The sequence below is a fragment of the Eptesicus fuscus genome, chromosome 3 (genome assembly GCF_027574615.1).
Source record: "Eptesicus fuscus isolate TK198812 chromosome 3, DD_ASM_mEF_20220401, whole genome shotgun sequence".
Classification (NCBI taxonomy): Eukaryota; Metazoa; Chordata; class Mammalia; order Chiroptera; family Vespertilionidae; genus Eptesicus; species Eptesicus fuscus.
The window spans coordinates 56,086,989-56,114,706 of record NC_072475.1 but is presented as its reverse complement, the minus strand read 5'-3'; the positions used below and the strand labels follow the sequence as shown (position 1 = coordinate 56,114,706).

The 27,718-nt window shown below is 44.9% G+C and overlaps 1 protein-coding gene across 6 annotated transcripts in view; it reads left to right on the top strand.

Moving 5' to 3' along the window:
* KALRN (kalirin RhoGEF kinase) overlaps nucleotides 1–27,718 on the top strand; it is a 664,115-nt gene that overhangs the window by 263,987 nt on the left and 372,410 nt on the right. For all 6 annotated transcript variants that reach the window (XM_028131137.2, XM_008155509.3, XM_054713909.1 and 3 more), the window contains exons 6-8: nucleotides 1,023–1,145; nucleotides 23,264–23,455; nucleotides 27,563–27,694. In XM_028131137.2, the coding sequence (XP_027986938.2) occupies nucleotides 1,023–1,145; nucleotides 23,264–23,455; nucleotides 27,563–27,694 (447 nt within the window). The remainder of the gene's footprint in view (nucleotides 1–1,022; nucleotides 1,146–23,263; nucleotides 23,456–27,562; nucleotides 27,695–27,718) is intronic.

Sequence of the window (27,718 nt, the reverse complement as noted above, 5' to 3'; positions counted from 1 at the left end):
GGAGGGCTCTGCCTCTATTTCCTGACATTATTTTGGCTACACGTTTTCTCTGCCCATTGGCTTCACACTCAAGAGTAGTAATCTGAGGCTCAGGGTCACAGTGACAGTATCAGAGGACGTGAGGTTACAGCTAAAGAACTAGGGTTCTGTTTTCCCAGAAACTTCCAGCAAACTTCCCCTCAGGCTTTATTGTACTGAGTTGGATAACATTCCTATTTCTGAGAAAATCCCATTGACCAGGAAATGTTATATACACTGATTGGCTTAGATCTGGTGTCTGAGGAGGGATCCCCCTTAGAATGATCAGGCCCTTCTCTGGAGCTGGGTTCTGTTCAGCGACCTTTAAAGCATGTGACTGCCTGAGAGAAACCTAAATGAAAACCAGGGTACAGAGCTAGGGGAAGAGAATAGTTCGATGCCCACTGTGCCAAATGGTACTTACTGTACCCTTAAATTCTTCTTCTGCTTCCTGATGGGCTACAGTAGGAAAGCTGTACTTGTGAGTCCATGGAGCTACAAGAAAGTTCAGTTCAGAGTCAGTTCTACACAGTGACAGTGTGTGGTTGGTCACTGCCTACGTGACATGTTAGTATGCCCTGTTGCTTTCCATAGGTTTTCTCCCCTCCAGTGGGGCAGTAGGGAATAGGTTAAGTCTCCCAGCTTGCCCCCTCATCACCTGTCCCTAAAGCATGCATGGGGCCTTTTGGCGGCTTTCTAAAAGTTTCTACAAAGGGGCAGTAAGTAGGGATAGTGAATAGCCTTCGCCCCCATCTCCCTGATTCACTTACTCTTTGTCTGTTAGGCTCTGTAGAGAAATGCAGAGGCCAATGGTGGGCCCTTCGGCTGAAAGTGAAACCAGGAAACCTAGGTAACCAGGCTGTGGACCACCCTACTCTGCAAGGGATGACTCGTTCTCACTGGGAACCAGCAGGAGGGTTTTATTTCTTCCGGTAGTTCTGAAAGTCTTGCCCTCTTGGCCCCATGACCCTTCTGATTAATCTGTATGATCTTGTCTCCTCTAGATGTTCGACTGGATAAGCCACAACAAGGAGTTATTCCTCCAGAGCCATACGGAGATTGGAGTCAGCTACCAGCACGCTCTAGACCTCCAGACGCAGCACAATCACTTTGCCATGAACTCCATGGTGAGTGGGGCACCTCTGGGGGCAGGAGAGTGGTGAGGGAGGGGGCTGAGGGGACGATGAGAAGGGGCAGGAACAGGCTTCCAACCTGAGTAAGAATGAGGAACTCTGAATGTACGGATGCTGTAGCATCCTGTTTGCCAGGATGGGAACATGTGGCCAGCCAGCTGCTCTATAGCAGATTATGGCCCCATCTTTGCCTCCAACCTTGCTTCACAAGGTGAAAGCAATGTGCTGGGGTTGTAGAAGGCATTGGCTCAGTGCAAGACTAGAAGGGAGAGTCACCAGCTCCATTCTGCTGATGCAACCTACTAGCATGTGTGAGTCTCTGAGCTGGGATGGTGAAAGACCTCGGCTGTGGCACATTGAAATGGTTGAGTGAATTGGGACTGTTTAGACCGGAGAAGAGGATCCTAAAGGGACATGTGATTGCTGCCTTAGATACGTGAAGGACCTCCTTGGAAAGAGAGGGTAGAACTGCTTTGGTTTGGTCTTGGAGGCACAAGGGTCTGGGACATGGCAGTTGGAGGAGGAGGCAGGACATGACTTAGGGGTGAGGTGGGGGTGGGATGCATTGGGAGTTAGTGAGCTCCCCATCATGGGGGGGCAGGTGGTGTTCAAGCATACCCTGAATTTGGAGAGGGATATTTCCTAGCTGTGTGGCCGTAGGGAATTTCTCTCTCTGTGTTTCAATTTCTTCATCTGTAAAATGGAAATAATAGCTACCTTATAGAGTTGTAAGGATTCAGTGAGTTAATTGTGAGGTGGTTGGAGCTGTGACTGGTACATAGTAAGTTATCAGCAATTATTGGTATGATGATGATGATGATGATGATGATGATGATGATGTAGGAGTCTAGTTCAGATAACACCTGTGATACTTTGGGATATTATTTTTCCCATGTGGTCACTCCAAGAAACTTGATTTCAAAATCTTGTCTGCCCCTTGAGCCCATGTATTGTATTTGAAATGCCTGCAACCTAAGTATGCCTCTCTCTCCCCCTTGCCAGCTCTTCCTACTTGTATTACTGATCCATAAGAATAGTGTCACGATTCATATATCTGAACATCAAGGGCACCGTATCATTTCAGCCGGGGATGCTAATAGGGGAGCAAGTGTTAGAAAAACATAAACATAGAGGATCACGGAGGCCAGGAAGGAAGAGAATTTCATTTCCTACCAGGTTGTGTTAAACATGCTCCACACTGGACTTACTGTCCTGAAGAAGAAATAGTTCTGGCCTCGGGTTGTTCAGTGTCTAGCTGGGGAGATAACTCAGACAGTCATGCTGCAGCTTGGCATGTGCCAGATGATATGCTGAGTTAACTGAAAACCTTAAAATCTCAGTGGTTTAAGACAACAGAGGTTGATTTCTTGCTCCTACCACATGCCCATCACTGACTGACGAGAGCTCTGCTCATCACAGTCACTCGGCGACCCAGGCTGATGGAGCAGGCACCGTCTTAGACACTGCCAGTCGTCTCACCAGACAAAATAGCCAAGCCCACGCTGGCTCTGCAACCATCCACCTCGAAGTGGCATGCCACTTTCACTCATATTTCCATAGTCAACTCCAGTCTCATAGCCACATCTCACTTTGTGGATGAAAGTGTATAGTCCTGTAACGTGTTGGGGAGGAGAGAGTGGGATATTTGGGAATATCCCTAATGCCCAGCACAGGGAGCCATTGCAGGATGTAAGGTAGAGATGAACATCATGAGCTTTGCTTAGAAAGATAACTCAGCCTGCAGAATAGGAGGCTGTGAATCCAGGCAGGGAAAAACATCAACATTGATTTTTTTTTTATCAGGTTTGGCCATAACAGTCTTGTGCCTTCATCGTAAATGTAAAGACTCATTGCCTTCGAACTAGACTCCTATAATTATGTCTCATCCCTGTCTCACTTGAGTCACAGAGGAGCAAAGCAATTGATCACAGGTGATTAAGGACGTGAACCCAAATCTAGTCGAGTCTGATTGTCTGTGTGCCTTGTGGATTTCCCCTGGTGAATTTTACGGATTCTGTGCCAGAATCTTCGTATCACCCATCTGCCTGGCCCTAAAGCAGACACACTCATTTTAATAAGAAGCAAAGACAGACATAATTAGGGAGGTAAGTCTGCCGCCGAGCCCCTCACAACAGTGAACTACAAAGCTAAATAGAAGAGCCTTTGGTTTTGAATGATCTGTGCCACTGCGCATTTCTGTTAATGTGGATAGCTGAGAGCTAGTGGCACATCAAAAACCTTTCCTCGGACAAATTTACTTTTGAAGTCTCCATAATCAGAGCAAAAATGAGGGAGAAAATTTACTGAAGGGAAACATCTTCTGGAGTTGGGAGAGAAGGAAGAAGAGATTTAATATACATCAGCCAATTAGCCTATTCTAGCCCGTCTCAAAGGCTCCTACCCCCTGAAGAGTGCAGCACTCAGAGGCCTTCACCTGATTAGACTGGATCTCCTCTCTGGCTGCAGGGCAAGGGAAGGGAAGTCCCGGGGTTGTTTGATCAAATTGCCCGGCACCTGTGTTTTATAAACACAGCCCGTGCTGTTGTTACAGGTTTGTTATTAAAAAGAACTTCCACAAAGAGGGATGTCATCATCCCAAACAGGTGAAAGGAGGGAATTACAGACTCCTTTTCTCTGGCCTGAGTGATGGATGTTGCTGCCAAGAAGCAGATGAATACAAACAGCTACTCCTGGAGCCCAGTGACTACAGGAATGACCAGTTAGTCACATAGGGGATGTGAGAATGTGGATTGGTCTGTAAATTCACAGAGGCATTTCTGTTTCTGTACTTAGAAGTTGTGCACACACTGTACACACAGCCACACATCTTTCCATGTAAAGGTATGTGCATGTAGCATACTTTGTTTTAGGCTACATGTGAGTTCTTTGGTATTGAATCCTGTTTTATAACTGAAGTAGGCCAGTGATTTCTTACCTTTTGGGGAGGTCACAGACCCCTTCAAAATCTAATGAAGATGGTGAGTCTTCTCCTCAGAGAACTGTATATATGAACAATATTTTTAAGATAATTTCAGGGACTTTAAGGGAATCCTAAAGCCTATCAATCAGCCCCCTCCCCAATTTAAAATCCCAAGAACCTAATGACTTTATTCACATGTTCCACAAATAATTAAGGATCAGACATTGTGCTGGATGTGGGACCTATAGAAGTGAATAAAAGAGATGGTCTATTCCATGGAGATTCCAGTGGGGAGACAGATGTTAAATATATAATCTAATATAAAAATATAATTAAAACCATAAGTTTTATGTTGGAAGAGTAAGGGACGCTATAGTAGAGTATAACTAAAGAGGCTCAATTTAAGAGAGGGGAGGTGTATTTTTCAATCAATAAGTACTAATTTGCTCATTGTTCATTCATTGATAGTATTTTATGATCTGTAAATTAACTATATAATCTACCAAAGCACTTGTAATTTAAAGAAGCCCTGGGTATATTGTTTTGTAAATTAAAATGATCAATTTATAATTTATGTTTTCTAAGATTTGTTTTCATATGTCTAGTATTATATATTGGTTAAAGATGCAACTCCAGTTAAGGTGACCATTACTGAGAAAAAAATGCATATCATTAAATCATGGAGGAAAAATCAGAAATTTTCTAAATTTTATTCTGAATTGGTACCGATAAAGGCTATCCGTTATTAATATGCCAAGAGTGTGGGAGGGACACCCTACTGACTAAGGTATGTGAGGAACTCTAAAAGAAAAAGGTTAAAATTGGTTGATTTTAGGCTTTTTGTCTAACATATTTTTTTTGCAGCTCCCATTGGGGAATCCTTATCTTTTGATCTTTAAAAAATAAGTAATAATAATAATCCACCTGCTAAACCCAGTAGGAAATAGGAAAATATTCCCTGGCTTCTTATAGTGCCTCAGAAAGCCAGGTTTCTTGAGTTCCCTGGAGCCTCCCTCTTGTTTAATTATGCCTTCTGGTGTGGAAACCTTTACCACAGATTCTTCTTCTGAATGTGGCCTTCTCCTCTAATGGGACTGTGGGCAGATGGAATAGGGTTGGGTTGTAATATGCAACAGAACAATCATTTAGCCATCCAGTTCTAGTTCTTTATGAAAGAGTCACAGGAGTACATACAAACATAACCCAGCCTTATTTACAATTTTAATTAGCCAGTTCTTTGGGAAAAATAAACTGTTATGGTTTTTGTCTAGAATTTTAAAATATGAAATAATATTCACTTTCTATTAGTACGACTATGAGGATTCACATTAGTGATAACCATGTGCAGCTAGGAATCCTGTCTGCTGTGGCATATTTGAGAGTCGCTTTAATCCTATTAATTTTCTCACCAGAGGCACATATCGCCACTGGATGGTGTGCAAATCAGCCCAATTGCAGCAAGGCCTGTGGTGCTCTCTCTTTGTTTTGAAGGATGGTTACAAATGGTAGCAGCACCAAGGAGAAGTCAGATCTGGTGCAAGAGAAATAGGATTCTGAGGCAGGTTTCCTGACCCCAACCTGAGAAGCCTTGCTCTGGAGTCCTCCACCATCTTTGATGCTTGGCAGCCCTAAACCATGATTCTGAAGCACTTCCCCAACCCCAAATAAGCAGCACTTCCTATAACGAGACTATTTCTAAATTTTGGTGTGTAAACACACACACACACACACACACACACACACACACACACACACGCACACACTATTGTGATGTTTAAGTAGCCAGCATTTGACCCTGCCATAGTTGCAAAGCTCCATTGTAAATGTAGGACCCATCAGAAAAAAAGAGGGCATCAATCTTATCTGATATGTGTTAGTCTTTTTAGTATAATTTTTTTCAAAGAATCATGTAGTGAGTTTTCTAAATCTGCAGATTTCCTTTTAGCTTCTACCCCAGTCCTAGAAAATTGTAATTTCTGGAGGATAGGTCCCTAGGAACCTAAATTTTTAACAAGCTCCCCAGGTGAAATACACTGAGTGACCAGATTATTATGATCTCTGAACACATAATAATCTGGCCACTCAGTACATATATATTAGAGGCCCGGTGCATGAATTTGTTCATGGGTGGGGTCTGGCCAGCCTGGCCAGTGCGTGGGGACATGGGCGGTTGGCCGGCCTGCCTGCTGGTCGAACTCCTGGTCGAGGGGACAATTTGCATATTAGCCTTTTATTATATAGGATATACACTGAGTGGCCAGATTATTATGCGTTCAGAGATCATAATAATCTGGCCACTCAGTGTATATGCACATTAAGGTTAGAGAACTATTTTTCTGTGGATATCTATACAGATAAAATAGATTCTCACTAAAATAAAGTATCACAACTTCTGAAAGACAGCCCACTTCTAGCAACACAGTATGAGGAATTCCACAGATCTGCTTGCCAGTGAAACTAGTGAAAATTATTTTAAAAAATTTAAAGTCTCTGGAAATAGTCCTCCGTGCATACAGCAAATGAAGGAACTTATTCAAGAAAATATACTAAGCCTCAATAAGAACAATGAGTCTGTGGTATTGGAACCAAGACCCATATCCTCCCTCTCCCATCCCAGCTCAGTAACATGGAAACCCTAGACTGTTGCAACCAAGGACACAGGGTTCTGTTTCTCCCTAAGTTCCCAGTTGAATGACTGCCTTTCCAGATGGGGCATTTCTTATCCTGCTCCAAGCTCCCTGTTGCTACGGCTCAGTTCTGGGTGAGTGTGGCCAAGAGCTGGGAACTCCTTCTGCCTGGTCCCCACTCATGGAACAGAGGCTCTAACATGAGTACAACACTGCTCAGAATTCTAGGGTCCCAATTGCCTTTGCCCAAGCTTGTAATGCAGAGCCTTGCTGGGAGAGGCAAGGCAAGAAGACCTGAGGCCACTCTCTCCCCTCCTCTGAGAGTTCAGCTCCTGAAGTGGGGATATCACTCAGGGAAGCATGCGACTTTCCCTAATGCCAGCACCAGAGCCATGGCTCAGAGATTTTTGCCTGGAAGGTAGAAATAAACTGTAGTACAGAGAGTGCCAAATCTTTTCCCAAAGCTACTACTTCATTTGCACCACAGAGTGGATTAATTCAAACTAAAAGCATCTGAAAAATGCCCATAGGGAGGCCCTGGTGAAAGGCAATTGGGAAAAGATTGGTAGAGTCATTGGAGATATAGGATAAATGGTGAGCATGCTAGTTTGCCACAGAGAACTGGAGAAAGAGACCTCCTGGGACCAGAACAGTTCTCAAGTACTGACCTCAGAAACTATCTCTGTAGCCCTAGCTGGTTTGGCTCAGTGGATAGAGAGTTGGCCTGAGGACTGAAGGGTCCCGGGTTCAATTCCAATTAGGGGCACATGCCCGGGTTGTGGGCTCGATTCCCTGTGTGGGGCATGCAGGAGGCAGCCGATCAATGATTCTCTGTCATCATTGATGTGTCTATCTCTCTCTCTCCCTCTCCCTTCTCTCTGAAATCAATATTGATTTCAGAGAGAAGGGAGAGGGAGAGATACTTTCATATATATATGAAAGTATCTCTTCAAAGGAGCCCACATTTGATTGGATAAGACTGTGGAGGAATTTATGTCCCAGGACATCCTTGAAAACAATAATCAGCTGGAAATTAGTGGAATTTAACAGATGGGGGTAGTCAGGGAAAGAGAAAGTTAAAAGTTAAAGAGAGCACTGCCAAGGCCACTTCACCCCAGGGTGACTCTGGCACACCGAAGGCTGCACCCCCTAAGGAGCAACATCATAGGTTGCCACTGAGGGGGCGGAGGTGGAAATAAAACTTCCCTAAAACAATCCAGCCAGTTACTAAACAAATAAGCAAGAAAATAACAAGCCCCGAGGGGAAGGGGGGAGGGAGAGGACCAGTAATCAGAATTGCTACAATAGAGTATCTAAAATGTCTAGTTTCCATAAAAAAAACTATAAGACTTGCAAAGAAACAGGAAAGTATAATAGGCAGTGTGGGCGGCGGGGGAACAGATAAAAGGCAGACAAGACCAAACTGCCTGTGAGAGCCACTAGATGCCAGATTTAACAAGGATGTCAAAGTAGCTATTATAAGTGTTTTTGTTTTGTTTTTTTTTTAAAAAAATACTAAAGGAATTCATGATTTAAAAAATAAAGGAAGGTATAATGACAATGTCTTGTCAAACATAGAATATCAGTAAAAAAGATAGAAATGATAAAAAATAACCAAAAGGAAAAATGCAATCATAGAAATAAAAATTCACCAGAGAAGCTCAACAGTAGATTTGAACTGGCAGAAGAAAGAATTCGCAACCTTTAAAATAGATCAATAGAAATCACTCAATCTGAAGAACAGAAAGGAAACAGAATGAGGAAAAATGAAGTCTTGGAAAAACATGGGACACCATTAAAGGTATTATCATATGCATACTAGGAGTACCAGAAGGAGAGGAGAGAGGGAGAAAGGAACAGAAAAAATATATTTAAAAAATAATGGCTGAAATCTTCCAAATATATTAGAAAACGTTAATGAATGCAGCTGGGAAACTTAAGGAACTTCAATGAGGATAAATCTAAAGAGATCCATAAACAGACACATCATGGTAAAAACACTGAATGCCAAAGACAGGAATAAATCTTGAAAGCAGCGAGAGGAAAGTGATTTTTCACAGGGAATCCTAATAATATTAATAGTTGATTTCTCATCAGAAACAGTGGAGCCCAGAAGGAAGTGGGATATTCAAAGTGCTCGAAAGAAAAAAAAACAAAACTGTCAACCGAGAGTTTGATAATACAACAAGTTTCTTTCAAATATGAAGTGAAATATGCCTTAGCCAGTTTTTCTCAGTGGTTAGAGTACCAGCCTGTGGACTGAAGGGTCCTGGGTTCGATTCCGGTCAAGAGCATGTACCTTAGTTGCAGGCTTGATCCCTGGCCCTAGTAGGGGTGTATGTGGAAAGCAACCAATCAATGTGTCTCTCTCACATTGATTTTTTTTTCTCTCTCTCTATTTCTTCCCCTCTCTTCAACTCTCTCTAAAACTCAATGGAAAATATCCTCAGGTGAGGATAACAAAAAAACAAGCAAAAATTTTAAGTGAAATAAAGATATTGCCAGATAAACAAATACTGTGAAAATTTGTTGCTAGCAGACACACCTTATAAGAAATAATAAAGGCCACCTTGGAATACAGTCTGATATTTCCTCAAACAGTTAAACATTGACTTCCCTGGGACCCAGTGATTCAACTCCTAGGTATATGCCCAAGAGAAATGAAAAAAAAAATCTACACAAAATGTTCACACATTGTACACAAATATTTATAGCAACATTATTCATAATAAGTAGAAGGTTGAAGCAACCCAAATGCTCATCAGCTGATGAATGGATAAACAAAAGGTGGCATATCCTTATAACGGAATATTACTTAGCTGTAAAAAGAAATGAAGTACTGACACATACAATAACACAGATGAACCTTGAAAACATTTTACTAAGTGAAAGAAGCTAGTCGCCAAAGACCACATATTTATATGATTTCATTTATATAAAAGTTCAGAATAGGCAAACCTATTGAGACAAAAAGTAGATTAGTTGCTTAGGGTTGGGATGGATGAGAGATAGAGGGAAAATAACAAAAGAGTATAGGGTTTCTTTTTGAGATGATGAAAACATTCTAAATTGGCTGTGGTGTTGGTTGCACATGTCTATATATAAAATACTATATTAAAAACCATTGAGTTGTACACTTAAAATGTGTAAATTATATAGGATGTGAATTATCTATACTAATAAAAGGGTAATATGCTAATTAGGGTGGACGTCTTCCAGATAACCTTCCAGACAACCTTCCAGACATCCTTCTGGACAAAGCCGAAGCAGCTGCGAGGGCCAAGGTGCAGCTGAGAAGGGCCCAGGTTCAGGCCAGCAGTGGCAGCAGCAGTGGGGTAATGGGGCCGGCGCCTTCCCCTGATCCTCCAGGTCACCTCCCACAGAGGGAGGCCAGACTGCGGCTTAGGCCGGGGCTGAGACAGAGGCAGTTAGGGGCAATCAGGCCAGCAGGGGAGCAAGTTAGGGGCAATCAAGCCAGCAGGGGAGCAAGTTAGGGTCGATCAGGCTGGTAGAGGGGCAAGTTAGGAGCAATCAGGCCAGCAGGGGAGCAAGTTAGGAACGATCAGGCTGGCAGGGGGCAAGGTAGGAGCAATCAGGCCAGCAGGGGGGCAAGGTAGGGGCGATCAGGCAGGCAGGCGAGTGGTTAGGAGCCAGCGGTCCTGGATTGCAAGAGGGATGTTCAACTGCCGGTTAAGGCCCGATCCCTGTCGGATATCCCCCAAGGGGTCCCAGATTGGAGAGGGTGCAGGCCGGGCTGAGGGACACCCCCCCCCCATGCATGAATTTTATGCACCAGGCTAGTCCTATATAATAAAAGGGTAGTATGCAAGTAGACCGAACGGCAGAACAACTGAACAACCAATCAAAGCGTAATATGCTAATGATATGCTAAGGCTGCTCAATAGTTCGAAGACAGTCAACTGGTTGACCAGTCGCTATGACGTGCACTGACCACCAGGGGGCAGATGCTCCAACCAGTAGGTTAGCTTGCTGCTGGGGTTTGGCCAATTGGGACTGAGCGAGATGGGCCAGACACGCCCTGGAGCCCTCCCACAGTCCCTCCCCGGCCTGATCCCACAGGCCACTCCCTTTGGGAGGGCACCAGACGCAGGTCTCATTGCTGGCTAGGGCTGCTGTGGCAGTGCGAGCCTCTCCTGATTGAGACTGATTGGGCGCGAGCCCACGACAGGCACAGTGGGGCCAGGATGAGCGGGAGCAGCTGGTAGGAGCTGCAGGCAGTGTTGGACTGTGGGTTTCGGCCCAATCCCTGCTGGCCACCCAGAGGGATCCCACCCATGCACAAATTCGTGCATTGGGCCTCTCGTATCTTAATAAAACTGTTAAGAAAAAGAAGAAAATGACAACTGGGGAGGGAATGTTTTTAAGTGGGTTCCCACTAGCTTTAAGATACCACATTCTTAATGGTTGAAGAGCATATCCATGGTAGTGTTAGCAAGGTTGAGGTAGGAGGGTCGGATGTACCACTTGGCATTCACTCATTGGTGTAGTCAACAGACTTTTGTTGTCTGTGCCCTTTGCTAGACGCTGAGAACAGCAGGATTCATAAGACACAAAGATGTCTTCAAGGACCTTGCAATTTAGCCATCCTCAAATTCAGGTACCTAATGCAAAGAGAATTTTGCCCACTAGGATGTAAGCTCCTAAGGGCAGAGCTTTGTGTGTTTCGCTCACACTTGCATCTCCAGGACTAGAGCAATGCCTGGAACCTAGTAGGTTCCACTTGTTAAGGACAGTAAGCATGCCACAGCGCCCGTCACCAACCCAGAGTTTGGTCAGCCAGGGCACAGAACTGGTAAGGCAGGGCCTTCACTTCTGAGGGAGCTCTATAGGATGTGATTCCAGCAGAGGCTGAACAAGATGGTGAATGAGAGCAGTGATGCACACTAATGTCCAGGAACTATGGGACTAGATGATCTTTCAAGTTCCAGCTGAGCCCGAGCATCTTTGTTCCTTAGTTTCTAACCCTAAACATGGAAGTAAAGCCTCTGACATGTGTCCCTCCCTGACAAGGATGAATGTGGTCCAGTGTTTGCTGTTAACACTGGGATTCCTAAGGCGGGCCTTCTAGGGAAATCTGCACTTGTAAAATACTGCCTGCGCCGCCAGCTAGACCTATTCTTGCTAATCAAGTGGAACAGGATGCAGAGTTTGTATCGCCACATACAGTCTTGTGGGTGGAACTTCTGTTTTCTTCTAACTCAGTGGGAGGATTAGATTTTATTTTCTGATCTGTTCAGGATCTACTTATGATCCTTGTTCTTGGCACCATTGTCAGCATTAAACTTTCTCCTAAGGAGAGAAGAATGTGCTTTGAGCTAAGCCTGGTAAAGCTGGTGCACATGTCTAAGACAGCAGTCCCCCCACTGCCCACCCGCCGGCTGCCCACTAGAGTCACCTGGGGAGCTTTGAAAAAATACCACATGTGGGCCCCACTGCCCGAGACTGGCTTAACTGTGCTGGGGAAATCTGTGCAAGGTGGAGAATCACTGGTCCAGGGTGAAGAAAATAAGCCAAGGGACAATTGCCCTGAGGTCAAGCTCCAAAGCTACTGGATAATTAACCTGTGGACATGAAGGTGAGGGCTTTCGTTCAAGGTCAGGAGTATCCAGGGAGAAGGAGTATCTGTCTTTACTCTCTGTTCCTTGTTCCCCATCCCAACCTTTCTAGCTGCCCCATTAACCTTTACCCACTGGTCTCTATTCAGCCATGTGTTGGGGACTGGCTCCTATTCAAACAAGAAACATAGGGAAGCTCCTTGGTTTAGGCAGAGGCTCTTTCAGCATCAGTCGGGTGTGTAATGCTGGCTTCTCTCACCTGCCGCCAGGTCATCTGGCTTGGGCCCCTTCTGAAGGGCCTCTCTGCGTGGACCAGCAGGGCTTGGCTGACCACTCGGATTTCTAACTCGTGGCTGGCGCTGGCCTGTTACAGCCTCCTCTTTTGACCATACACCACCTTCCTCTTCCCAGATTCCTCTCCTCTTCTCCCTCATCCTAGTTCTCTGCCCACAGCTCTGGGACCTCTTTTCCTGCTTCACACCACTGCTCTGTGGGGCCTTCTGTCAGCATGCTCCTTGTCCTCAGGTTATTGATTGTGCCCTTTGGATGTGTACCCCCTGAGCCCTGTGGCTCACACTTTTACATGCTCACATGCAGCCAGTGTCTGTTCTCTACTGTCTGCAGCCACCAAGGAGTTAATTGTCTGAAATTCAGCCAAAGCTGACTCATACCTTTGAGGTCTGCTGGAGCTGAATGAAAGGCATGAAATGGTCTATGAAATCTAGCCCATCAGATGAGATAACGTACGTGAAAGGGCTCACACTGTAAAGCACAACACAAACATGAAGTATTTGTATTGATAAGCAGCAGCATTGCATATGCCATTCTGGGCTATGGGTGGTAGCCAGCCAGGAGTACCAGATAAGGGACAGAGACTGAGCAAGGACATATAGGCAAGATCTTCACAAATCAGGACGTTTAAGAACTGAGAGGTCAGGACCAGGTAGGTAAGTAGGAAGGGAGCAGCACTTTAAAGCAGAGGTCAGAATTCATGACATAGCCAGAGGCCTAGAAATAGGAAGAACTAAAGGATTTCCATCAGCAAGTCCTTTTGGTTCTATCCTCAAAATATACCCAGAATCTGGCCACTTGTTATCACCTCCACCTCCACCACCCTGGTCCATGCTGCCAACAGCTCCCGCCTGGACTATGGTAGCGGCTTCTACCTGGTCTCCCTGCTTCCACCTTCGTTCCCTTACAGTCCATTCTCAACATAACAGCCTGAGTGATCCTGCCACAAGTAAAGTACATCATATCATGTCACTTCTGCACTCAAAATGCTTTAATGCCTTCCTCTTCTCAGGATAAAAGCTGAAGTCCCTGACCATAGTTTATGAGGCTCTGTGTGGTCTGGACATCAGTTACCTCTTGAATCTCAACCTCTACCACCTACTCATCTGCTCCAGTCAGCCTGGGCTTCTTGCTGTTCTTTGAACCCTCCATGGTTACTCCTGCCCCATGGTCTTTGCCCTTGCTGTTCCCTCCACCTGGAACCTCTTCCTACCTATTCACTCACTTCATTCAGGGCTAAGTTCAGGCGTGTCATCCCTGATTTCATGGGTGAGTCTGCCCTGACTTCTCTATCTTAAGTAGTGCTTGCTAACCCCATCACAATCTCTCTTTAACTCAGCTTTATTTTATAGCACTGAAGAAAGAAATCTTCTTATACATATAAAAGCCTAATATGCAAAGTATCCCCTTGGGAGTTCCACCTACTGGGAGTTCCACTGCTCGCTATGACGTGTGTTGACCACCAGGGGCCAGCGTGGAATGAAGGAAGGCCCAGGCCAGCAGCCAGCAGCCGCTAGGAATTCTACCCGTGCACGAATTCACTGGGCCTCTAGTATATAATAAATATTCATCTATTCTCTGACTCCTCTACTAAAATGTAAACTGCATGAATGTAGAAATTTCATCTGTCTTGTTCCCTGCTTGCACAGTGCCTTACATTGTTGAATGAATAGTTGAATAAACAATTAGGATAGAGACTTAAGACTCTAGCCATAAGGCAATATATTTATTAAAGGGGCAAAGTATTGCCTTCATCCTTAGCTTTCCAGTGGGTCTGTGGAGACAGGGACCTGTTTGTTCCCCAGGACGACTGGCCTCGGGTTTACAGATGAGATGAAAATTATTGCTCCAAGAGGGAGAAGATAAGAGAAGCCCACCTGCCAGGTTCCTGCTCACTCTGGAGCGGGGCTGTGCCCAAAGGCACGCCAAGGGCCCTAATGGGGAGGCCTTGGAGATGTAGAAATTTGTATTGAATTCTCTCTCCATGGGCCCTGTTTCTGTCCAATGTGAGTTTTTAAATCTTTGGGAAGAAATTTCTCATCATTTCTCTTCTCCCTTGAGGAACATCCTTGGCCAGCCCAATTGTTTCACATTTATGGCAAAGTAAAACAGCATTGTGTGAAACAGCAGGGGCACTAGGAGCTAACTGTGGCTCTCCATTTCCTTCCTAGTTGTGCAATCATAGGTAAGTTATTTTGGTTTTTCAGAGTCTCCCCACTGTAAATGGGGAATAATGACTGTGCCTTTTCCAGGGATGTTGTAAGGATGAGATGTGATCATGCATTTTAGGCACAACATGTGGCATGGTGTTATGCTTGGTGAATGTTTGGCTGCTGTTATTGTCAGGGTTGGGAGTGCTCAAAGAAATAGTTCTTGTTCAGGAGGAGCGCCTCAGAGTTCTCCCCTGCAGAGCTTCTCCAACTTTAATGTACACACGTATCACTTGGGACAATCTTGTTGAAGTGCAGATTCCGATTCAGGATGTTGGGAAGGGGCCTGAGAGTCTGCACTTCTAACCAGCTCCCCGATTATACTGATGCCACAGACGAAGCTCTGCATAGCCAGGCCCTACAAGAGAAAGGGCTGAGGGAAGAAAGTCCTAGTGAATGCATTTTCTTGAAGTCTTATAGCCTCAGATTTCCACCGTAAAGGCAGCCTGAAATTACTACATCACAGCCCAGAAGAGCTGCATTGTTCCCAACCACTCTCTCCTCTGGTGCCCCCGAACCTGATTCCAGCTGCCCCCACTGGCTCCCTGTCATATCAGTCCTGCAGTGATATCTCATGCAAAGATACTCGCCCCCTCCAAGGAGTTTCACTCAGAACTGAGAAGGAAGAGAAAGAGAGAGTGGCTTCTTTTTAACTTAAACCTGCTCCTGGGTTTCCTGGCCCTGGGACATATGGCCAGGCGCTTGTTTTCATGGCTGCTTAATGGTTTGTAAAGCAATTGCTGGAGGAAACATTGCTGCAGCAAGCCAGGTGAAAGGGACAGTGGGGTTCAGGCCAATGTTATCTTTGCTGAACACTGGGCTGCTCCAGCTCCTTCCCTCTCTCCCCCCGACAGTGACAGATGGCTTCCACATGGTTTGACCTACTGTTTGGCCAGATTTGACCAGAGAGTCATCCATCAACTGCCCTATTTGGCCCCCTAGAGGGTACCCTGTGGTTTGTGGGAGGCAGGAATTGGAGTGTTCATTTAGAGCTCATCACATCTCAGCTATTGCAGAAGAGTTTCAAGCATGGACAGCTCTTATCCCAGATGTTACTCTCCCAGTGTCCATATGTTTTGAGGGGGATCAGCAGGTTTACATGGTAAAGTTAAACTAATTAATCATAAGCTGATGCTTTAACAGCTTCAGTACCCAACGTGGGTTTGGTACTAGCAAAGATGTACGCAATACATATGGCATCATCAATCTGGAGAAAGGAAGTGAGGTTCAGCTTTTTCCATTGCTTTGGTACAGTCTCTTTATTTTCTTACTGATGTCAAATGTTACGACGCTGCTGAAAGCTGTATGGGAAAATCTCCAAATACTTCTCCTTATGACTTTCTTTGAATGTGACAAAACCAGACCTTAAATTAATATAAGCTGCAGGGCATGAGAAAAGGTAGCTATAAGCAGGGGGGTCGTGTAAAGTAGGAATCAGGAGGCCTGGGTCTAGTTCCATTTCGCCTCTCTTTGTGACTTTGAACACATCACTTGATTGATTTCACACATTTTTAAGTATTTACTAGGTGGACTCAAAAAGTGTCTGGGTTTTTTCCCCTAACTGTAAAAAGAAATTGTTACATGAACTTGGCTTCTAAAATACTGTAAATAGTGTGTTTATATTCCTTTCCTTATTAAAGCAGTATTTGCTCATTAAAACTTACCTATTCCACTTGCCTATAAATTATACTTTATTTTTTAAAAAGAAAAGCTCTACCAAAGTATAAAGAGATGGGGAAATTTGAGTAGAATAATTACAGCTTTCATGGAATGCAACCTGACCAAGTCTATTAAAATTAAAGGCCCATCAAAATAATTTTTTAAACTAAAAATACTAAATGTATTAAAATACAAAACCATTTTCACAACCCCTAGCATTATTTGCAGAGAAAACAAAAATTAGAATATAACCTTTGTGTCTCAATAAAAAGGAGTTTGAGAAAAACAAAAGGTTAAATATAAATTCCCCATTAGCTCCATCACCCATAGACATTTAATGTTTTGGTGGTTCAGCAGGGATGAAAAGGGCTGGAGGATAAAGTACTGTATACTTTTTCTGTATGATTTTTAAGAAATTATTTTTGTACATGTATAAATTATTTTTTTAAATCTTCTCTATGTACAAGAGAATTGACATGAGAAAAAGACCCCCCAGAAATTCCCACTATATATCTGGTTCAAAATAAACAGTTAGTGACTGATAATATGTGTGTGCTTCCTTACTATGCACAATGTTTTTCTCAGCTGAGGCTATACTACTTTTATATATTTTGTTCCTCACATTTTGATTCGACATTTGGTTTTCATTTGACCTGAATGATTTTTGCTGAGTACCTCGGCCCTTGGACGTTTATTCGCTGGCCTCCCTCCCTTGACTTTTGGGTGTGGGGAGGCAAGGTCTCCAGAGCTTGTTTAGAGGATGGAATCCCTTTCAGGAAAGTGACCCCCACGTGGTTGTTGTGCCTCCCCTTCTCTGATGGTCTGATGGACGACAACCTCCATTTTCATCATAATAACTTAAAAGCTGCAGCCCCATTAACTGGAATGGAATTGAGAACCCCTGCCCAGGACTCATTCTTCCCAAAGATGAGACAGCTCTTCACTGCCTCCCCTCCGCCACTCAGGAGATGAAGGTGAGAAACGCTGTCCCTGGACAACAAAACGAAGGGCCCCATGCCAGCCTGGGAAGAAGGTTCTGCTACCTTTGCCAAATGGTCAGGAATAGGATAAGGATCTGTCCCCTTGTATGAGGACAAGACATTCCCACTTCTGGGTGCTTTGGGCATGGCTAACACAGACCAGGGGAGAGGAGATGCCTTATGAAGGCTATCCCAAGAGTCATAGAGTTCTGTTTTTCCAGCTTAAGGTATGGAAGAAGACTGTGTTGAAAGGGCATGGCTCACAGAGCAAGTCACCGGCTGATTCTGAATTCTCTGATCCCTCTGGGCCAAGGAAAGACCTGTGGACAAGTCAGGGCCCCAGACCCTTGAATTCTAGGGGAAGGGCATCTGCCAGCAGGGGGTGTGCTGTGCAGGTCGGGGGCATGACAAACCGCCAGGGCAGCTTCGCCTGCGGCAGGGACTTTTCCCAGGAATAGTAGGGCACACTGTGGCATGCTCTCTGTGAAATACACTGGGACCTTGGACTCTTGTTGGAATCTGTGCCTCTAATTGGAATAGTTGATGTGTTTTTCTTTTTGTTGTACTTTGAGCGAATACTTCAAGTTGGTTTGCATTTAATTTGGAGAGTTAACACCAATCTTCTATAACTGGATGAGGGGAAAGATATGACATTCTTTGAGTTATTGGTTATATGCCAGGCAATGGACTGGATGTTTTATGTCTCATGTAACCCACAGGAGAGAGTGTCTGGTTCATAGTGGGGATCTATGACCACAGGCGTGTAAAATTCACCCCTGCTTGTAGGAGTGAAGTGAATGGGATTCAAGTAATACACATATTCAGAAATGATCTGTTCTTATAAACAGTCCCTGGCATGGAGCTTAGGGTTACCAGAATGATAACTTGCATCACATGATTATTTCTAGAAGACCAGTATCTCTTTCAGAGTATATCACATAAGAAACTTCATCTAAAGAGAAAAGTTATCTGGGTTTTTAAGTAGAAAGTTATCCTCATCTACAAGCAACTCTGCATGTTTTGTAGCCAGTCAGGGCAGCCAGGAGTCAGGTTCAAAGTGAAAGCCTTTGGCAGGGCTGAAAACTCTCATCAAGATTCTGCCAAGAAGTTCTTTCAGGAGAATGACTCTGCTCCATTGATTTCAATTCATCACAACAGGAGACAAGTCCTCAGGAGAAGGAGGCCGTCCATCCCGTGATCTCCAATTAATGAACTCAGGAATGAAATGAGAAAACAGAGAATTTTTATAGGCAACAAAGCTGGGGGCAGGGTGTAAACATAGAGGGTATGTGAGTTAGCAAGATTTTGCTGGAATTTAGTTGTGTTTTTTCCCATTGTGAGCAAATGATGGGAGGAGAGCCTTTGGGGAGAGGTTGGATGGGGCGGATGAAGCAGCAGACAGTGCTGTGGGAGCTTGCATTCTGCAGGGTAGATAGTGTTTACATCTGGACTGTGCAGTACTTTGAGTAACGTTAATAATGATAGCACTTGCATATATGTTGGGGGAGGGGATTGAAGTTAACAAAGCCGTTTTAAAGCGAGGGATTAAGAAGACACTCACTAAACTAGAGTTATTAGTTACTATATTATTAACTTCTGGCCAAGGAGTCAGGTTAGTCTAGGCAGCTCTACCCAGGGGAAGGGGCTGAAGAGGAGCGGGGGAGGGGAGGAGCTGGCGTGTGTTCACTCAGCTCCAGCTGTGGCCTGCGCATGGCAGGGCAGAAAGCAGAGCCAGAGTGCGGGGCTGAGGCAGAGGGACCGCCGAGGCTGGGCTGTGTGTACCTCTGTGTGTACTCTTCCCTCACCAGCCCTTTAGGACACAGGGCAGCCTTGAAAGCACAAATCAGATCACGTTACTCTTTTGTTTAAAACTTTCCCATTGCACATGGACAAGTTTGAGTTTCCTTTGTTTCTTCCGTTTATCCCCCACTTCCTCCAAAGAAGAGGGTTTCAGGAGGGGAATAGATTTAGTCATCATTCCCCCAGGCACTGAAGATAAGAAAGAAGAAAACTGTGACCTCCTAAATTCTCTCTACATTCAATCTGGTGCCCTCCATAAACAGAGAAATGTATCGAGGCCTGGGATGTGGGGAACTGACAGTGCTTTCTCAGAAATGGAATGGCTGAGATCATTTAGCTCAGCTCCCTCACTTTACAGATAAGGAAGCTGAGGCGCAGAGGAGGCAAGTGACATCTCAAGTGAGTGCCGGGGTGAACCAGCCACTCCTGTCTCCTGACTCCTGGCCCAGTGGGTTAGATGCCCGCACCGGATGGACAGCTCTGCAGATGAAGGGAATTGAGGCTGGCAGGCAAGGGTGGCAAGGCCAGGCAGATGGAGGGAGGGTAGGGGGAGGCAGCTGGTAGGAAATGGAAAGGCTGTGAAGAGTCAAAATATCCATTTCTGCTGGCTGTGTCCCTAGGACAGACTATGTCCCCAAATACTCCTTAACAGAGGCATAAACAGTGACACAGAAGAACCACATGGATGGGTTGCCCAAAGCCCATGACATGTCATTTGTGCCTAAGGAATGAGCATCCCCATTTACTAAGCCTCTTAATCCAGCTCTTTAACCTTGTTCTTCTTTTTTTAGTCATTTGAGACCTTCTCTGACTTTTTTTGTTTGGTTTGTGGCTGCAGTTTGGAATCTACCTGCCCGTTTGTCTCGGGGTTCTAGGCTGAAGGAAAATGAAGAAGATGATGATGGTGAACTTGGGCAATGTGACATGCCGGCAATGTTCTGCGATTCTGAAAAGGAGCATAGAGGGGGGAATTAACAAGTTCATGAGTCAACATTATGTTTGTTCTTCTATTATGAGGAAGACTGCCTCTATTTTGTGAAGCATAATCATTTGTTAGTTTCAGTAAGACATGTATCTGCCCACTGATAAGGGAACAATGAAGGCATTTAGTGTGCTAGTTTCTAGAATGTGAAGTGGAAGCTGGGGTCTTTGTTTGTTTGTTTTTAGCTTTCATTTGTGATCACAGGCTTTAGGGCTGAAGGGGGCCTTGGAGGACAGCCAGCCGCTCCACCACCCCCTGCGCAGGAGGCCCCGTCCCACCTCCCGGGTCCCTTCCCTCTGCATCCCCACAGCAAGTTGCCTCTACCTCTGTCAAAACACTTACTCATTTTCCTTTAAATTACAGTTATTTGAGGACTTTTCTTAAGCCTCAGCTGTGACCCCCTAAGGGCAGGAATCCTGTCTCACTCCTCTTTGATCTTCCACAGCCCCCAACACAGAGACTGGCCCAGTCTCCATAAATATTTGAATGAGTGACAAGGTGTTAACAGGCTCAAGAAGGCATTTCTCATAGCTGGAAAGTTCTTCCTGAACATGAGCAGAAATCTGCCTCCCGGGGTTCCCTGTGGGGGAGAATGGAAATAGGCGGTGATGACAGAGGGCCAGCCACCCACAAGGTACAGGAGGGACCCTGGACACAGGCTGGTGCCCGGCTCTTATTGCTTTTCTTGCTTCCTGTCTGGCCAAAGAACACAAGGTCTTTTTCCAAGGACAGGAAAGCCCAGCAATCCTAGATAGACCTGGATAAATTGTGTGTGCGGGGGCCAGTTCCAGGATTGGAATCCAGGTGGCAGTGCCCCACCCACATCCCCTCAGCCCACCCTAAAGGTCACCTGCAGACAGTTCCCCCCACACACTGACAGCTTCCTGGGTTTCTCTGCCCAGGGTCACGCTCTGACCTGCGGAGTGTACTTGGCCTGTGTGGAGGTCAGGCTGGAAATGCCAGGGAGTTACCCCAGGAGAGACTTGCAACAATGAGCAATGAGCAGACACCCCTGGTTCCTCACCTCCCGGTGGGACAGCTCAGAAGAGCGTTCAGGAGGGATGCTCCCCAGTTGCTCATAGCAGTAACCACTCATGAACACACCTTTCTTCATTTTTCTCCCTGTCCTCTTTGACTTCCCCACTTCCTCACTGTGCTTCCTGGGATCCCACCCAAGTAAACTACCTGCCCCAACCCTTGTCTCAGGGTCCTCTTTGGGGAAACCCAAATAAGACAAAGACACAGTCAGGAAATGTGGGGGATCCAAATGTTATTCCCTTAGAAGACAGGACTTTTAAAATCAGTACATGCCTTTTTTCTTTTCCTTTCTAGTTCTAAGTGCAGAGTTGGTTTTTCTGTCAGTTCTATAAATAGAGTTTAATTTTAAATAGAATCTATGTCCTAACTCAGAAAACAGGGCTGATAAATACTTACAAATCTCTGAAGGATCGTTATTTCAAACAACAAGTCTGATATTCTTGTCCATGAAGGAAATGTACTATGTCAGAAAGATCTCGGGCCAGACTGAAGAAATGCATGGGGGTCGTTAGACATCAGGATGGATTTGTGTCCAAGTGTGACACTTAACCTTTTAAACTTCACGGAGATTTTTAAATGAAGAGGGACCTTATCTACCTGGCTCAGGTTTTGGGATGGAGTGCTTAGGGGAAAGCTAAGATGAATGGGTACCATGAGAGATGAGGGAAAGAAAAGTAAAGAACCTCATTAAACATACCCAGTATTAATGAGCTACTGGAACCAAGAGAAAATGCTGTTGTTGAGGAATATTTATTATCATTTGAGAACATTTGTAACAAAGATTAAGGCTGTACAAGCCACCTGCCACCCTTCCTCAGGCAGACACGGTGTGAGTCTGAAGGGCTCTCTGTGGGTGCCACACTATTGCTTGATTGTTTTGACACCTCAGATCATTAATAGGAGGTTGCAGTTAAAAATAACCGTGCTCACTGGTCTTATGTTTGTGGAGTTTTTCTTTGGTCTTGTTCCTTCCCGGAGAGTTTTCTGCTAGCTTAGTAGGAAACAGCGCACATGGTGGTCATGAATTTCAACTGGCAAAGAATGATGGGAATGAGTGTGAACAATACCTTAAGATGAAAGGAGTCAGCAGGGCCAGGAGAGCCCACAGATGCCTTTTGGGGTCATGTGGGGAAATGTCCCTAAGTAGAGATCGGAAAAGGTTCCATCGATCTTATTTTTAACATGGAAAAAGGTCGTGGCTTTAAATGTTCTCTTTATTTAAACCCTGCCTGATGGCCAGCGCCTAGCTCTTTTTGGAGGAGGGAGCAGTGTGGGGGCTGCTAAGTCTTCACTTGTGATAGGAAGATGTGGAGCTATGGTGTAACATATGCCCTTTGCCCTCTTTGATGTGCATTGCTGCCCTGTTGTAGGTGGCAATAATGCCCCGGGTACAGTTCTCTCCTGAGAAAGAGAGGTGCTTTTGCCTCCTTAGTCTGAGCCATTACTTGCAGAGAGTAACTCTTAGAAGTACCATGCTGTCCCCTTGGCATGACCGCCTAAGATGATAGTGAGGTTTACTGAGGCAGTCCACACAAAGTGACTGCATTTATGTGCATTAGTAGTTGGCACGAAAACTATTCCGGTCTCCAGAATAAAATGCCTCTGTTACTGTACCTGCTATCTGTAGAAATTTTATCATAGACAAAGACTTACCTTAGGCCCAAATCGGATATGCTGTTGTGGCCTATACCAGTGGTTGGCAAACTCATTAGTCAACAGAGCCAAATATCAACAATACAGCGATTGAAATTTCTTTTGAGAGCCAAATTTTTTAAACTTAAACTATATAGGTAGGTACATTGTTATTAACTTAATTAGGGTACTCCTAAGCTGGCCTTTGCTCAAAACTCAAGGGGCCAAAGAGCCGCATGTGGCTCGTGAGCCGCAGTTTGCCGACCACTGGCCTATACCATCCTCTCTCATACTTTTTATTTGGGGTAGCTTCCTTCCCCAAATCCTCACCCTAATGGTGCTCAGTGGATGCCTTTCCAGCCTGCCCCACGAAGCGCTCACTCTCCTTTCTTTCCAGAATGCCTATGTCAACATCAACCGCATCATGTCCGTGGCTTCCCGCCTCTCTGAGGCCGGTCATTATGCCTCGCAGCAGATCAAGCAGATCTCCACGCAGCTGGACCAGGAGTGGAAGAGCTTCGCGGCTGCCCTGGACGAGCGCAGCACCATCCTCGCCATGTCCGCGGTGTTCCACCAGAAGGCCGAGCAGGTGAGGCCAAGGGAGCTGCTGGGGTTGCGGTGGGTGGGAAGGGGGAGGACCAGGGGAGGGGCAGGTGGGAGGAGAGGCACCTTGTAGAGAGCCCCGCTCCTCTTTGAAAGCCTGAAGGCCCTGCTGAGTCGTTGCAACAGTCACCCAATCTGCCACTTCATGGCCCTGTGTACAGAAAGGAACAGTGGAGGCTGTGCTGATCATCCAGACGAGAAGGACCCAGGGCCTGTTACATTCCCGGGGTAGTTTATCGTTGTGTGTCCTTGTGTGGGCTGATTTTTAGTTTGTGTTCCCTGAGCATAGACCAAAGGGGTGAAAGTATCATAGAATCCTGAGAGCAGGGGACACTGATTTTACATGAAGCATTTGCTATGGGTAATAATAATGTAGCATTAACACTAGAGTAACAATGATTTGTTCTCATTTGCTTACTGGTATTGGCCAGTGACATTACCGACTCCTTTTACAGAGAGGGGCCTTGAAGCTGAGAGAGAGTCAACACCTGCCTGAGATCCAGTGGTGTGCTGGAGCTGGCTCTAACCAGATCCTGGAGGTCTAGCTGTTAAAATTCCAGAAATGTTGTGAACTGGTTGTTAAATATAGCCATTACTTAAAACTAAATTTACATCAAATATGTCATATTAAAAACAAAGCCAACATATACTCAAAACTCATTACGTCCTAATTATTTTGTTACTTTTCATTATCTAAGTTCTTGACATTGTTTATTATTTATTTGGAAGTGCATATCTGTGGTGGAAATACTATATAGTGTGTGCTACCAGTCATCGCTGCCTAACTCTGTGTTTGGTGAGGTCACTTGAAACAGACCCAGGGAGGGTTTTACAGCCTGGGAATCATCAAATGCTACAAACCACAGCTTGATCTATTGTTTTATTGATTGTCTAGACCAGTGGTCGGCAAACTCATTAGTCAACAGAGCCAAATATCAACAGTACAACGATTGAAATTTCTTTTAAGAGCCAAATTTTTTAAACTTAAACTTCTTCTAATGCCACTTCTTCAAAATAGACTCGCTCAGGCCGTGGTATTTTGTGGAAGAGCCACACTCAAGGGGCCAAAGAGCCGCTTGTGGCTCGCGAGCCGCAGTTTGCCGACCACGGGTCTAGACTCTAGAGTCTTACAAAATGAGGGAGAAAATATTTATAAGTGCAAACTAAACTTAAAATGTGTCTTGTCTGTAGCTCTTACATTGTGAATAGCACACAGAATTGAGGAAATAGTCTTCTGATATTCAGAAATGATTATTTCATTCAGCCAAGAACCCCTCTCATCATGGATGAACAAGTAATGCTCTGACATAAGTCTTGAGGTATTTTCACTTTTGTCTTACACCAAAATTGAAACTGTTAACCAGCTTTCATGTCAAAACTATACAACTGTGTCACATGCAAAAGCACCCTGTGAGAATCAGTTGGCTACATGGAATTTACAATAAAGAACATTGTGTATGTTATTATTCTGTGTATGTTTTGCATATCTTTCATGTTAGTAAAGTTTATAATACGTGTGTGTGTGCACATACATACAGAGTGGCCAGATTATTATGATCTCTGAACGCATAATAATCTGGCCACTCAGTGTATATCCTATATAATAAAAGGCTAATATGCAAATTGTTCCCTCCACCAGGAGTTCGACCAGCAGGCAGGCCGGCCAACGACCCATGTCCCCTCCCCCTGGCCAGGCTGGCCGGACCCCACCCATGCACGAATTCATGCACCAGGCCTCATATATATATATATATATATATATATATATATATATATATATATATACACACACACACACACACACACACACACACACACACACACACACTGTGTGGCCAGATTATTATGCATTCAGAGATCATAATAATCTGGCCACTCAGTGTATATATGCTGGTGGTTAAACATTTACTAACATACCACTGTGAAATTCACACAATTTACGGACAACTGGGATTTCAACCCATGTGTGTCTAACATTGAAGTCTGTGGTCTTAACCTCTACATTTCTTTCTTTGTATAACATTTGGTAGCTCACAGATAATGGAGAGTTGGACACAAGATCATAATCTTTCCCTCTGTTACCCACCTAATGTGGAAGGCAATATGGGATCATTGAGAGTCCAGGCTTGGTGAACAGACACATGGAGGTTCCCATCGCAGCCCCGTGATTACATTAGGCAGTTCATCCCACCCGTCTAAGCTTATTTCCTCATCTCTAATGTGGGATAATGCAAACCACCCAGCACGATGGAGCATGGAAGGTGCCTCGTGTGCTTTTTAAATGGCAGATTCTACTGTGGGTCTGTCTTCAACATACTCTCCTGGTGTTCTGTATTTCCTTCACTGTGCCTGTTTCCACAGGAGACCTTCCAAAGTCTAAAATGTTGTGTCACGAGTCGAGGGCAGCCCGTACATTGAGAGCGATCTAGCCACGTGTTTTCTTGTTTGTTTGTTTTTTAAGATGCTAGTGATAATGGCCGACTGTGGCTGGTTCATTCTAAAGACCATGAGAATATTATTCATATCTAGTCACCTGTTCTGTTTCAACCCTATCCAGATTGGCAAGGGAGACTCCTGCTTCCTTCTCTGTTTATCTTTCCTGAGCTCCCATTTTGTGGGATCTGCTATAGGACTCTTATTAGAGGATTACAGAGAAATCGCAGGGACTTTAAAGAGGTACCCCCCTCCACAATTGACAAGGAATGTCAAGGTGTTGTCAGGCTTCTTTGTAAAATGGTTATTGGTGGAGCAGAGAAGCTTCTGAGATGTTATCAAGTTCATGCAGTCTGATGCTGGACTAGCACCCAGGACTCTTCTAGAATTGTTAAGAGATGTCCTAATGTAATTAAACACACACACACACACACACACACACACACACACACACACACACACACACACAATGAAAAATCAGCCACATAACCAACAGCCCAGGACTGAAAGCTGACGGTGACATCACTACTGGAGCTCGAGCACTTACAGAAAATGCAGTGGCTGGAGGAGTCAACTGCTCGCTGTGGTTTCCTTAATTTGGATCAGGAGCCATTTTATTTGTATCTGTTTTTAATGCAGTTTCCTCAGATATTACCACTTCTTCAGGGACACTCATAAACATGATTCTCTTTAGCTAGGGGGAAAAACACACCAAACGGATTCAGGCTGTTTTTTCAATGCATTTGTTTAAGCAGCTCTTTATTGTCCTCACATGGGCTGTTCTAGGCAATGAGGTAAAAAGATTTTTAGGCAGTTAATTTGAATGGTGCTGTGCACCCAGGTGAGAGGAATCATAGACAGAAACATTCCAGGCTGTTGGGTGAAGAATTATTTGCATATTTAAGGTGTATTTTTCCACCCAATAACTCTGAGTGATTTCAGTTGGCTCGCCCTTTGTGCACAGAGACCCATAGTCCTCCACAGTTGTTAATTTTCATTTCTAAATAATTTGATTCCTGTCAAGATCTATATATGTCACATTCCAGGAGCCACTGCCACTGTAGGCACAGTACAGTCTGTCCTCCTAGGCCACCCCTTCCCCTCCCATCCCAGGGCTACTGACGCCAGCAGTAGGGATCTTCTTGAGGGTTAATCTCCATCCCTTGTGGGAAACATCTCTGTAAGTTCCCTGAGGGGCCTGTATGATGTGTTCTTCACTCCTCTTCACAACTCAGTGTCCACACTACAAAATGCCTGTATGGAAACATCCCCTTACATTCAATGTAGCCCCTCCCGTGTGCCTGTGAGTGTGCACGGGACAAGCAGCTCTAATGTATACATGCAATGTAGTGAGCTGTTTGCACACCTATGTTGCATAGTCAGTGTGTGGATATAACCTGTTGAACATGCAGATGGCTCCCACCCCCAGCAGTTTTGTAATAGTTGCCTTTGTGGAAACCACACTTCCTTACTGGGTCTGACTTCTTACCTGGAGTTAATGTTTGTACAATCAAAGGAAAACCTCCCCCCTCTGCAGTGGTCTCTGAAGGCTTCCAGAGGTCCTGATGCTTCTTCCCAAGGCATCTGACCATCTCCACTATATAATCTGCCCATTGCCCAACCCAGTGCCCACACTGACCCAGTTGGCATCTACTTACAGTTCTTGTCGGGAGTGGACGCCTGGTGCAAGATGTGCAGTGAAGGTGGCCTGCCATCCGAGATGCAGGACCTGGAGCTGGCGATTCACCACCACCAGTCTCTGTATGAGCAGGTGACGCAGGCCTACACAGAGGTGAGAACCCAGCAGGACACCCAA